The sequence below is a fragment of the Ambystoma mexicanum genome, chromosome 13 (genome assembly GCF_040938575.1).
Source record: "Ambystoma mexicanum isolate Mex_15411 chromosome 13, UKY_AmexF1_1, whole genome shotgun sequence".
Taxonomy (NCBI): Eukaryota; Metazoa; Chordata; class Amphibia; order Caudata; family Ambystomatidae; genus Ambystoma; species Ambystoma mexicanum.
This window is the reverse complement of record NC_090938.1, coordinates 57,344,854-57,358,823: the sequence shown is the minus strand read 5'-3', so window position 1 is coordinate 57,358,823 and position 13,970 is coordinate 57,344,854. Positions and strand designations below refer to the sequence as shown.

Below are 13,970 nucleotides of genomic sequence, written 5' to 3'. Positions count from 1 at the left end.
TCAGGATACCGGCCCACATAACTGGGTATCGTTTAAGTACACAAGATGGAATCCCATCCGGACCTGCTGCCTTTGAATATTTAAGGGCAGATATAGTGGCCTCAATAGTAGGAATCTCCCATGGTAAGAAGGAAGCAGGAGCCAAGCAGGTCCATTTAAATTCCAAATCTTGAAATGGTGCTGGGAGAGCAAATTCTTTTTCAAAATAAGTTCTCCATGTATGTGCTGAAATCGATGAGGACTGGTCAGAGGGGAGTACAGAGGTTCCTGCCCTAAGTAAACCCCAAGTGGACCTTCTGTCCCTATGACAAAGTGTATTAAACATATTTTGATTCTGGTGGTTTTGAATAAAGTGCCTGTGATCCCTGCATTTATTCCGGTAGGTATTTAAGATACTTTTTTTTCTATACAGTAGCTCGCCCAATTGGGAGCCGTTTTAAAAATCTGCCTCAGGGCCGCTCTCTTTGCTCTTTTGGCTTTCAGAATGAAATCGGAATTTTGCGGGGGGGAGCCGAAAATGGGGCTCGTTGCCTTACCACGCAAGGATTGAATTATCTGAGTTGTTATATTAAATAGAACATCAAGCTCTCGGTTTGACGTAGGGAGATGAGAATCAGATCTTTGATATAATTGGAATCGTGCAGAGATCATGTCGTTGACCCTATCGCAGAGGTTGGTAGTCCAACGAAGCGATAGGCCAGGCCGATCTCCTACTAAAAGCCCTTGTTGTTTATCAATGGGTAATTGCGCAACATGTAGTTGAAGGTTCAAATGAATCATATAGTGGTCGCTGAGCCCAGGATCGTATATTGTTGTATTGCTAGAAACAGACTGCAAGCCGCGTGAAAGGGCAAAATAATCAATACAAGTCGATCTCTCCCCTCTTCTCCAGGTATTACACCCATCATTGGTGCTAAACGGGAGGATGTCAAGCTCCCAGCATTCCAAATATTCCAACCATAATCTACCTCTATGCCAAGGTTGATGCGTACCTCCACAATTTTCAGGGCCAAGGTTAGTTGTTATACAATAGGCATTGAAGTCCCCTCCCAGTACAATATTACAAGTGGGATGGAGTGTCAGAATTTCATCGAATAGCGTGTCAAGCTCTTGAAATGCACCCGTTAGGGAGATCATTGAAGGATTATAATATAGGGATACCAGGAGGAGAGGAGTTGGATACAAGTCCTTATATATAATCAGTGTAGCCAACATTGCCGTAGCATTGAAAACGTTCAATACCAATATATTTAGCGAAGTATTCCGGCATATCGCCAAGCCCCCATACGGTCGACCACTAGTATCGCATTTTGCCTTTGTTTGCAGAACAGTGTGGCCGGGTAATAGGAGTTCATGTGTGCACATGGTTTCTTGACATAACATGATATCACATTCCATTTCACCATGCGGATTACTAAACCATGATGTCAAATTACTGAAGCCGCAAGAATTCCAGGATACAATCGATAAAGGAGCACGCTTCTTAGTTAGGAATATTGTTCATGGCAGGGTTGCGAGTATTTTGCAGAGCAGCCAGCCATGACCAGTCCTTGCTGGAATTAGATAGCGTTACTAACTGAGCAATCACCTCAAAGCTTACCCCACTCTGCGATTCGCCAGGGACCAGTTTTGGAGGTTGATCAGGAGGAGGCGCCATGGGTGTTTCATTGAAAGAGATGGCATCATCGATTGAATCAAACGGTTACGGCATTAAGCCAATAAACCGTAACTCCTCAGTATATTGCAAGAGGAGGTTAGTTATAATGGCAGATTGCACCTTGCACACCATACGATTGTTTTGAGTAGGTGGCAGTGTTATCCATTCTATATCGTTTGTGTGTAATGTGCGAAGACCAGGTATCCGATTGAAGGCTTGCATCAAAGCGGATCGATTCAGTCGCTTTATGCCATTTTTAAATGATATAATTTCCCATCCTATGATGGTGGTGGATAGCTTTAAGGGTTCCCCTGCTAGTTCGTAATCCCCCCCGGATGGTCTGGAGATATCCCCTGTAGATTTTGATTCTCACCTATGCCCTTTGACTTTCGTGCAGGGAAAGCTTTCTTGTCAATCTTTCGATTTAGGCCGGGATGGGGTGCCTGAGGGGATTCGTGATTTCCTGGAACCAACACCTTTGGAATCTTCGTATCCAAGTCCTTCTCACTATTGCATGATGGAGTACCAACGCCCCTACCTATTTGCGTGATTTTGTTGTCTATCGGTTTAAAGAAGTTGGGTAGCTGCGTCTGGGATGCAGAATGTCCACACTCTTCATTCATCGAATGCCTCGTTTGACGGTACTGTTTTTTTTGGTTTTTATTGGAGATTATTTCCCCAGGTCTCCCACCATTTGGAGGAAATTGCGCTACTGTAGCGTTTGTCTGTGTTACGGGGGCACTAGTCTTCCCTATTTTTGATTTAGTTTTTTCATTTCCCTTTACATGCGGGATCAAGTCCTGTTGCAATGTTTTGGACACCTTTTCCCGAGCAGCTTTCCTTTTCAAGGCACGAAAAAATAGCCTTTTTTCCTTCCTTGATATAAAGGATCGCTCTTCAGGTTGTGGGGGGCTTTTAACAGCCGGAGCTTGCGTGTTGTCAAATGCAGACGGAATGCTAGTGGGCGCACTAACCATTTGACTGTCAATCTCAAATAGATTGGTTAGTGCCGAGGGGCTATCAGGATAAAGTAAATACGCATCCTCCATGCCGGATAAAGAAGGGCCCACTCTTTCCTCCCCTTGACTAGGTTGGAGAAAGAAAAGAAGCTGGTCCAACTTTTCCGCATGTAATGCCACTTCCCTACATAGTTGGACGTGCGTAAGGATCTGGCATGTATCAGTGGGTCTGGGGGCCATCAGTGTTTGGGCAAAAGATTGAGGAAATGCATACTTGACAGGAGGAGGATTCGTAACATTAGATTCGTTACCAGGTAAGTGTTCAAGATCTGTTTGGGTGGTTACAGAGGTCCTAGTAAGAAGTCCCTTTAGCAATGGTTCGGGCCCGTCGGGAGCATGTCTAAGGCTGTCTGCAAAGATAAAGCCCTCAAGTTTGGTAATTTTTAATAGAATTTCTGTGAGAGCTGTTTTACAATCTCTTAGTTCGTAATGGGTGTATTCGTGACCACGGTCTAATAGATTGAGTATTCTTGTAAGGACCGGGCAGGATGCCTCAAGAGATTGAATATCCCCTGTAGGTTCCAGAATATCAAAACCCAATGGATGCTGCGATGTCTTTTTTGAGGGTGAGTATGGTAAATCTGTATCCAAGTGATTATTGGCACGTGGCTGCCTGTTAGGAGAAGATGGCGGGGTCGGGGAGGATGGCCACGAGCTAGACACAGGAATCTTGGTGGACTGAGGTGTATTAACAAGCAGAGGAGGAGAGATATTCAAATCCTCCATGTGTAATCCAACTTTACAGTGCATGTGCACGTCAGCTCTTTTCGAGCTCGGAAAAGTAACAGGTGTCGAAGGACCAACCGATAACCTCACCCATTTCTCTAAAGCAGCAAGTACCACCGGCGCTAATATGGAGTTATCAGAAGGGGAGGACGGGGTATCTTCATTAGGGTGCTCAGGCTCCGGGGCAACAGTATCCATGCGCATACTAAGGAAGCTTTTACGAGGTGGTTTAGGTGACAACTTCCTGGGGTGCAATTTACACTCAGCGGTGGGTAACCCATTTGCAGCTGCTGCTTGTGCCTGGGATCGGGCATATCCAAATGCCACCTCATGTTTTATTAAGTCCTGGTCGGTGATTGGCCCCCAATGAGCTGCTAGGGCAGAGCTTGCAGTCGCCCCAGAAGGGCCAATGATTGCCAGAACTTTAGGAAGAAGCATTTTTTTATTTTTACTACTTATTTTAGGAATTTTATAGGACACTTACTTGCCCCGCACACCCTGCCTCACTGCCTAAAAACCCAACAGTCCACTTGGAGCCAACTTTGATGCGCGCGCGCGATGCGCGTGCGCAAGGGCTAAATAGGACGTCAGCGTCAGCAGGGGGCCGAGCAGCAGGAGCCGGGGGCGGAGCAAGTGTGTGAGTGACTGCAAAGAAATAGAAAGGGGGCCGAATTAGGCGTTTGGAGAGAAGCAAACAAGTATATACAATTTAGCGACTGCAATAAATGCCGCGGCAAAGCCGCGGCGGTCCTTGTTAAGGAAACTTTAAGATGGTCCACTAAGTAGCCAAGTTCATTACTTGTTAGTGTTCCCAATACGGCGTTTCGCCTTCCAAGGACTTCCTCTCGTGCACGGCGCTGTGTCAAGCGAGTAAAGTCCAATGTAAGTCTGCAGACGGCAAACTTCATTCACAAATTCCCGGGCAGCCCAACAGTCCACTTGGAGCCCACTTCGATGCGCGCGCGCGATGCGCGTGCGCAAGGGCTAAATAGGACGTCAGCGTCAGCAGGGGGCCGAGCAGCAGGAGCCGGGGGCGGAGCAAGTGTGTGAGTGATTGTTAGTGTTCCCAATACGGCGTTTCGCCTTCCAAGGACTTCCTCTCGCGCACGGCGCTGTGTCAAGCGAGTAAAGTCCAATGTAAGTCTGCAGACGGCAAACTTCATTCACAAATTCCCGGGCAGCCCAACAGTCCACTTGGAGCCCACTTCCATTACACTCCTAAGGCAATAGAGTGCAGATAGGCAGCCACCTATAGTGCAGCCACCTAATAGCCCAAACTAAAAAGTGTTCGTTTTACTGATCGACAGTTGCATTGATTGGCATAACTGTGTTGCACCAGGTTTTTAAGTTTAGTAATAACCATATTGACTGCTTACATAATGCAAACCACAGAGATATGTGTTTGGGAATTTCCTTGTAAGCTTTCACCGCCCAACTGAGGTGTAGCGATTTCATTGGTCGCTGGAAAGAAGAAGATGTTGTGGTCTTTGCTAACTGTTTTCTTTCCTCTTTGGCCCACCCCTGATGGCTGTAGTAGAGACGTACTACTAAAAACAGGGAACTTAGCTCAGTGTGTGTGGTTCCTGCTGGTGGGATGTGCAAGCTGCAGGTGCCAGCTCTTTCATCCTTCTCAGGTCATTAAAGTAAGTGCTGTTGAGTTGGACAATAATAACACTTATTTTATAAAGTACCAGGGACCAGTTCAGTTTGTGGGTTTGCTATCTAGGGAACATCATTGGTATTCTTCTGCATTTCTACTAAAATCATTAATATTACTATTAATAATGACCTCCAATGTTTCCAGCAGGCCTAGTGCAGGCTCCCTTCATAATTTATGTAAAGCAAGTCAATCTTGGCCAGACCACGAGCTGCTCAGGTGCCCCAGTTGCTCTATTTTCTGCTCATGTCCCTTTGATGACTGCTCACTCTGCAAGTTTGTTTATCGTTTTCAGGGACAACTTGCCCCGACCCTGCTGTTGCAAATGGACGGGCTACTACACGCAAAGGGAACATACCAGACGAGGGGTATAAAGCTAAGACACAGTATCAAGTGGTCTGTGATGTGGGATATACTCTCAGCGGTGCCCAGAAAATCGAATGTGGTTCAAATTTGGAATGGCCATGGAATAGAGGGACCTCGAATAAACCGAATTGTTTGCCGAGTAAGTGGGTCAATTTGTCTTTAAAAAAAATGTAAAACACATCTTTTTCTGTTTGTTATGCAGCACCTCGCCAACCCTTGTTCATGTTACTGTGCTGCTAGTTCATTATTTCTGCTGCCACCCCAATTCCCTTCCTCTCTCTCTCTCTCCCTGGTGTCCCTCCTCTATATATAAACAAACACTTGCTTCTACAAGCCTCTAGGTGGGTGCTCCTCGGTGGTTCTAGAAGCTGACCACTAAATGTTAACAAAAAATGGTTGTTGGATCCGGAAAGAGCCCCCATGTAATCAAGGACACCTCAATCAGTCCAACAATCAGAAAGGACAAGGGCACTCGGTTTGCGATAGAAAAATGTGTGTAGTACTTTATTCAAAACACCAGTGCATTAGAATGCAAGCAGTCCTGGATTTTACACTCCGTGCTCACCACGTGTTCCGTCCCCAAGCCGGAACTTCATCAGGTGCATACATTCCTCGTGCTACGGGCAAACATTTCTCTCTATTATTTCAGAACGATCATGTGATCTCCCGAAGACGGCATGGCAGCTATGTTATTATGGGGGCCATCTTGAAACATTTATTTCCCTATTAAAGAAATCGTCAACTCTTGTTTATAAAGTGACAACCGTATAAGAATGTGCTAAAAGCGACCTGTGGTGGCTAATTAAATCCCATATTAACTTTGATAATCAATGAGCCCATTGAGTTGTCAAGTGTAACTAGACTAGAAAGTCACCTGATTATGTGTGACTAGACATGAACTATAGGTGTCCACCACCAGGGCTTCTGGAGGTGGCCGGGTCAGGAAATGCCACAGCTAAATGACCAGGGGGCGAGGGGATACATTAGTTTAATGACCAGTGTCTTTACCCATTACATTTGTACTGATATATAAAATATAAAATTAGTGCCAATCAGTGCGCCCAAGTGGGCTAAATATGAATCCATGAACGCAACTACATATGGAAGTACATAGTATACATTATTTTATTTATTTATTTACTTGATTTAATCAAATAATGATTTTTACAAAAGCAAATGAAGAAGAAGGCATAGATGCAAAAAGAAGAACGTATATACAGAAAAGAAGAGCGTAAATGCAGGAAAGAGAATCTAGTTTGCATTACATTTGGGGTTTGATTGGTTTAAAATCCCAAAAGAACCAAACTTTGATTCAGAGGGCCAAGATGTGTTTCAGAGTCTGTGTGGTGGCAATTGTCCAGGTAGTCCTTTCACCACTCATTAAATGGCCCCACCATAGCTCCTCTTCCATAGTGTAAGAGGCCGATAGGTGCGGTAACAGGAACTTTTCGCCTATTACCTTTGCATAGCTCTCAACTCACACGCTTTTGGCGGGTGTCACCCGCCTTGTAAAGAGTGGACTCACCCGCCAAGCCTCCTGCAGGCCCATTCATTTCAATGGGCCTCTCACCCGCCAAAAACAAAATCGGGTGTTTTCACCCGCTTTTGCGACTCAAATGGTTGAGACATAGCTCTCAACCATGTGTCTCGCAAAGGCGGGTGAAATCACCCGATTTTGTTTCTGGCGGGTGAGACGCCCATTGGAATGAATGGGCGTGCATGAGGCTTGGCGGGTGAGTCAGCCCTTTGCAAGGCGGGTGACACCCGCCAAAAGCGGGTGAGTTGAGAGCTATGGTTGAGAGCTATGCCTTTGTAGTATACATTATCATGACATCAAATAGACAAGAGTGTCCATTTAACCCTACTATTGGGTTACATGATAGATTTATGGACAGATAGTTAGTAATTAAGCAGATGCACTGCTAGTTCCTCGTCCGTGTTATGCTCTGCAGGTTTCAGAGTGGCAGATTTGATGATCAGCTTAGATTCAAGTGTCTTTCTCTGTTACCTTTTCTCCTGTCAAAAGAAAATCACCCACTTGCACTCTTGAAGTATATAGAAGTTAATAATATGGTAGATCTAAGGTTAAATAAATAGTCTATGTGATTCAAGGTGCGGGAGAGAAAAAGAACAACCCTGGCTTATGGGTTGTGTATTGGATTGCAAAAAGATAAGTTCCCAATTTGGGAACTAGCGTCCCCTGCACACTGTCTATGGCTAAAAAAGACAAAAAGTTTTAACAATCAATCTTTCACGTTTCAGAATTTCTTGGTGTAAAAATAAATCAACATAGTTTTTATACACGAAACAAGGTAAATGATGTATTCATAAGTATATTCGTAATAAATTAGGTTAGCAAACAAGTTTTTGAGTTTTTTCCACAAAGTTATATTGATCCAAAAGGGGTTGCCCAATGCTATTGAGATGAATTCTCTTCTTCAGGGGATGATTAAATCTTTTCAGACTTTAAATCTATTTAAAAAAACAATCAAGCATACATTTCAATTAGATTGTATACGTCTTAAGTAATCTGTGCATTGTAATAACAGTCATATAAGATCATTGAGAACAAATATCAACTCATAAAGATTAAAAAAATAACAATAAATAAGGGGGGCGCTGTTGCGCACAACGAATATGGCTGCCTGAGTGGAAAGTTCCGGCTCAAACATTAATCCTACTTCGAATGAATCCTTCCAGTACCGTTCTAAACGTCCGTGAGAGGATAATTCCGGTGGCGGAGTACCTTTGGAGCAAGCGCCCGAAAAATCGAGTCACTACGCCAAAGAAAACTCGCAATATCTGCCTGGAAGCGTTTTGGCGGACTGGAGGTGCCGACGCGGCCGCCCGCCGGCTCCACAGAATATCTACTGTGTGCCGGTGGTGCGCCGGGAAGAGCGGGCCGCAGTGGGGGAGGGGCGCAGTGGTGAACTCGCACTGCGTCGCCTGTGAGGTGAAGGAAAGTACAGCCGTCCTTGGCTTGGGGCGCGGGGGGAGGCCGCCGACGGAGAATACCAGCACCTGCAGCTGCTTCCATCGGGAGAGAAATTCGGAAGGCCGGCTGAGCAACTGAGGGAGCATCATACGGCTCTCGCGGCTTTCCTACGTGCGGCGCCACAGCCGCCGCCGGCGGACCAGCCCCCTTGACCCCCGTGTTGGCAGATCAAGGAGAGCACAAGGGAGCAACGTGGAGACACGTGGGGGGGGTCGTGTCACACCCTTCACCTCAAGTAAGTGCAGTGGGGCCGGCAGGCCCCCCCCCACAACGACCACCACCAGTGCCACGCCATAAACCCCCGGGAGAGATCAGGGGGAGGCTCTGTGCCAAATATCAGGAACTTTTGCCGGTACCAAATTGAGTCAACACAGCGCTGTGTGCACACTGTATGGAACACAGCGGAGACCGCTGAGGTAGCTCCCATGGGGCTGTTAGGGGCTGGGGCTGCCATTGCTGATGGGACGTAGCAGGCTGCATTCCACCCCCCCTGGCGCTTGGCTGGGCTCGCTGAACAAGATAGCATTACAACCTACGAGGTGTGGTAACAAGTGCACTACTAACATCCCGGTATACACAGGCAGAACTTGGCGGCTCTTGCTGAGCAGAACCCCATTAGTCCTGGAGTGGTGCAGGAGGGACACCCCGCTGAGAGTCGTGTGGGGGCAGTCTATGTGACCAAACTTTCGGGACCCACCCGGCGAAGATCCTGGCCCTGTAGAAGGCAAAAATAAATAGCCAAAACACCCGGAGGGAAGAGGGTGTGTAGTAGGCCAAACGCTTCCACATCACCCACCCTTTTGCCCGTCCTTGAACATTTAAACGCCAGTCTATACTACGTGGGAGGACACAGTCCACTCAAAGGCCGTACACCACATCACATGGGATGCACCGAGAGGAAGCACAGGAGGGAAAAAGACCAGCCTGATGGACTCCTTTGCCAGCTCCCAGACACACAGGGCGGCCGAGGGGGCGCCACAGGAACACGACAAACAAGGGGAAGATCCCCTGGACCTCCTGGCGACACTGGTTCAAAATGGTTTCATGGCAGTCAACCTCAAGCTGGACGACATAGTCGCAACAATTGGGTCCATGAAGGCTCGAGTGGAAAAGGAGAGCATGCGTATCACAGAAGCGGAGAGCAGGATAAGCACGAACGAAGACACAATCTCACAGCATGGTCGCGACATAGCCCACCTCCAGACAGAGCTACGAAAAACTCAAAATAAGTGCGAAGATTTAGAGTCAAGATCTTGAAGGAATAACATCCGGATTGTTGGGATTGTGGAAACTTTCGGCAAAGGCGACATGGAGAGACAAGTGCAAAACCTGCTGAGAAATATCCTGGGAGCAGACTCTTTCTCCGAACATTTCCTTGTAGAGAGGGCTCACCTCACGTTGGCACCAGTGCCGAAGCCTGGGGCACCTCCCCACACGTCTCCTTAACTACAGAGATAGGGATTTGATACTCAGACTGTCCAGAGAGAAAGGCACTCTACATTTTGAACATAACAGAATCCAAATATATCCGGACTTCTCCGCTGGCATACAGGCACAGAGGCGGTCCTACAAACTGGTTAAAAAACAATTGCGAATACGTAATGTACCGTATGCCCTCATCTTCCCAGCGAAAATGAGAATCCAACATGGTGGGAGAGCTCACTTTTTTGAAAACCCCACAGAAGCCATGACATACATTGAGGCCTCCATTCCATTACCTCCCAGAGACCGGATAGTCGACCAGAAAGCCAGACCACAACCTGGAGATGAGATACCAGACTCAGCTGACTAACCGGGGTAAAACATCAGCCCCTAACAGGGCGACGAAATCAGGAAGGGGGGAAACTCTTTTTTAGAAGAGGATTGCGGACTCCCTACTGATCAGAGAAAGGAAAACTCTGCAATATAGACGGACTGAATGAAAACTTATGATCAAACGAGCCGAGAGCCTCTGTCGGGGCAAGCCAGGTGTATGCAACGGTTGACCCTCAGGAAGGCTCCACCAGTCTAAGGGTATGAACGTTACAGGGCAGCATCGTTAAGTTGGGGGTGATGATGTGGGTGGGGGACCAAAATATCACAGGATGTTCAGCTCCGTTGAGCAGTGCGGGGAGGGGCGGGGGGAGTTGAGGGTTTGGGACTCAGTTGGAGGAGTCCTACTAGTTAAAAATCGTGGTGACACATTGCAGCACATGGAACTCTCCTGAGTAACAGCAAGTCAAGAGACGCAGCATGGGTATACAGACATGGCTAACCCTGTCAGAACGGCCCGAGGACTTAGACTAAAACTTCTTATGTGGAACGTCTGTGGGCTGAACAGCCGAGCCAAATTGAACAAGGTGGGAGCCTATGTTACTCATCATCATCCCCAGATTGTCATGTTACAAGAAATTTGTGCGCTCCAGAAGGTTAATACTGAGTTCTTGAAAGGGTGGGGTAAGCATAGATACTATACAGAATACTCTTCACAGGCACGAGGAGTACTTGTCCTGATTCACCCATCCGTTGGGTTCCAATTGGGGAGAAGTAAAATAGACCCTCTGGGTCGCTACGTAATAGTGTGGGGAAGCATTGTGGGGGAAGAACTGATTTTGATAAACCCGTATGGTCCAAACTTAGACGACCCTGACTTCTACACAAATGTAATGCAAGAGGTTGGCTTCTCTGGAAGCGAGCAAATACTGTGGGGGGGAGATTTCAATACCATATTAGACAATACCCTAGATCGCTCCACCTCCAAACATAGGAATCCCACAAAAACAGCTAGTACTTTACAACAAATCATATCGCAACTAATACTGGTAGATGCCTGGAGAACACTGCACCCCCACAAAAGACAGTATTCCTTTTACTCCTTGGTGCATGACACCGAATCCCGCATAGATTACTGGCTGGTGTTCGCATCTCTTATGAACCAAATTAACCATAGCGAAATATTTCCCCGCGCCCTGTCGGATCACTCCCCTATCCTGTTAGACATGACTCTAGGGAACCTTAAACCCCCGGTTAGGAGATGGAGAATGCCTCCCGACATCCTTAAGGACCCTGCAGTGGCAGAGGAATTGCATACCGAGGTTGAATTTTTCCTTGAAACTAATAAAGACTCAGTTAATAGCCCTGCGATTTTATGGGAGACATTTAAGGCATGGGTGGGGGGGATCCTGATTTCCAAATCCACGGGGCTGTTGAAGGCGGTCAGGGGGGAACTGGCGGAAGTAGAGAAGCGGTTGGGTGATTCAGAACAACGATATACATCTCTACACGAAGACAGCACCCTTGCAGACATTGATAGTAATTTACAAGAATTCAATAAACTACCTACCAGTGAATTGCTGTATATGGATACTCCAGCCAGAGCACGACGGTATGGCGAGGGGAACAGGGCGGGTCGCACCCTAGCCAACCTACTGAAAGCGGAGAGACACCACACTACGATTTCCAGCATAGTAGCAGGTGACGGCACGGTAACAACAAGTGAAGAGGGCATAAATAGAGAATTTTCCAATTTTTATACAGAACTGTATGCCAATCATGATCTGAAAACTCCCAAGGACATTAGGGAATACTTAGATAGTATCACACTCCCAACGTTGACAACAGAAAATAGACTGCTGTTAGACCAGCCCCTTACGGTTGAGGAAATAAAGGAAGCGATTAAATCACTAGCCAACGGAAAGGCTCCCGGCTCAGACGGACTGGGGGTTGAGTTATATAAGGAGCTCAGTGAGGAGCTTGCCCCGATATTGCTGAAAGTGTGGGAGGAGGCCATAGAGGTAGGGACACTTCGAACGTCCATGAGAGAGGCCATAATAATGGTACTCCCTAAGCCCAGGCGACCCCCCAATGAGATGTCCTTGTACCGGCCCCTATCCCTTATAAACTGTGATGTTAAGGTATTTGCAAAGATTCTGGCCACGAGACTCCTCCCTAACATGCCAGTGTTGGTACACCCGGACCAATGCGTATTTATCCCCACCAGATCGACGGCACTGAATCTGCGTAGGTTATTTGGTGTCATGGCCCAGATTAAGCCAGAAGCACAGCCGGTGGCCGTATCTCTAGATGCCGAAAAGGCGTTTGACTCGGTGTCATGGACATACCTGTTCATGGTGCTTGAGAAATTTGGACTAGGCCCATACTTCCTAAAATGTGTCAAGGTACTATACACTAACCCGGGAGCAAAGGTATTGACCAACCGCACTATGTCAGAATGGTTTGAGCTCGGTAGGGGTGCGAGATAGGGCTGCCCGTTCTCCCCCATACTGTTCGTCCTTACTATGGAACCAGTCGCAGCAGCAATTAGGGAACACCAGGGACAGAGGGGTATATGGATGGCGGGTCTGACCCAATCAATATCACTATATGCGGATGACGCCCTATTATACATCCGGGAACCAGACACACATTTGGGGTCAGTGATGGAGGCAGTGCATTAATTCACAGAATATTCGGGATACCAAACTAATCGCTCTAAATCTGAAATCTTTACCCTGACCCCAGCCACTAGATGTCCAAACAACACGCACGGCCTACAATGGTCCCCGGACAAGATAAGATACCTGGGGGTTATTGTGTCGGGAGACAGAACATCCTTACTTTTGACCAACCACGACTCCCTATTGAACACGATTTCTACTAAACTCCGCTTCTGGGCTAAGCTTCCCATCTCACTTATCGGCCGGGTAGCGATATTGAAAATGGTCATTCTTCCCAAGCTGCTGTATATATTTACCAGCATCCCGATGTGGCCTGGTAGTCGGTTCTTTGACACTCTCAGATCCATGGCGGTGGAGTTTGTCTGGTGCGGGGGGCGGCCAGAATGAAGTGGGAAAAAATGGTGGAACCCTATAACAAAGGTGGCATAGCACCTCCTGACTTCGAATTGTATTATCTAGTGGCACAGGCCCAGTTTGTCAAACACTGGTATGATGAGCAGGACACATCACCCCACATTTGTTTAGAAAAACACGCTGCACGCCCAACCGACTTAAGGTCAGTCATCTTTAAAGGTAAACACAGAGATGAGTGTCCATTCGACCCAGTCAGTACAACAGCGCAGGCATGGTCCAAACTTTACCGTAGGCTCGGGTTGGAGACACCTTACTATGCCGAGGCCCCGTTCTGGAACTTCCACGGTATAGCACCCACATATGATCCAGAAATACAGAAAGAATGGAACCCAGAGGAAGAATTTAAAATTAAAGACATATTCCCTAATGGCAAATTTATAACGTTGAAAGAGTTCAAAACAGGGATGGGAAGTGACCAATTGATGATATTACAATACCATAGAATGAGAATGGCTTTTAAGGCTAGGTGGCCAATGTTCCCAGGCGAACCCCCACCGCACCCGTGCCTGGTGATCCTGTCAACCCGGTCGGGAACCAGTGTCTCGGGGCTATACATGGCTGTGCAGGCCAACACTCCAACGGTAAAAAAGATAAAGTCCTCCTGGGAAACGGATCTGGGTGCTACAATAACTGACAGAGCCTGAGAGAGGTACTGTGAATTGACCAAGAGGGTGTCCATGAACGCGGGCCTCCGGCTGAT

The 13,970-nt window shown here is 47.1% G+C and overlaps 1 protein-coding gene and 1 long non-coding RNA gene across 5 annotated transcripts in view; one reads left to right on the top strand and one right to left on the bottom strand.

Moving 5' to 3' along the window:
* The window catches only part of LOC138520848 (uncharacterized), a 253,068-nt gene that overhangs the window by 137,645 nt on the left and 101,453 nt on the right, over positions 1–13,970 (bottom strand). The gene's annotated exons all lie outside the window — the stretch shown is intronic.
* LOC138520847 (complement receptor type 2-like) overlaps positions 1–13,970 on the top strand; it is a 309,555-nt gene that overhangs the window by 220,934 nt on the left and 74,651 nt on the right. For all 4 annotated transcript variants that reach the window (XM_069633222.1, XM_069633219.1, XM_069633221.1 and 1 more), the window contains exon 16: positions 5,355–5,564. In XM_069633222.1, the coding sequence (XP_069489323.1) occupies positions 5,355–5,564 (210 nt within the window). The remainder of the gene's footprint in view (positions 1–5,354; positions 5,565–13,970) is intronic.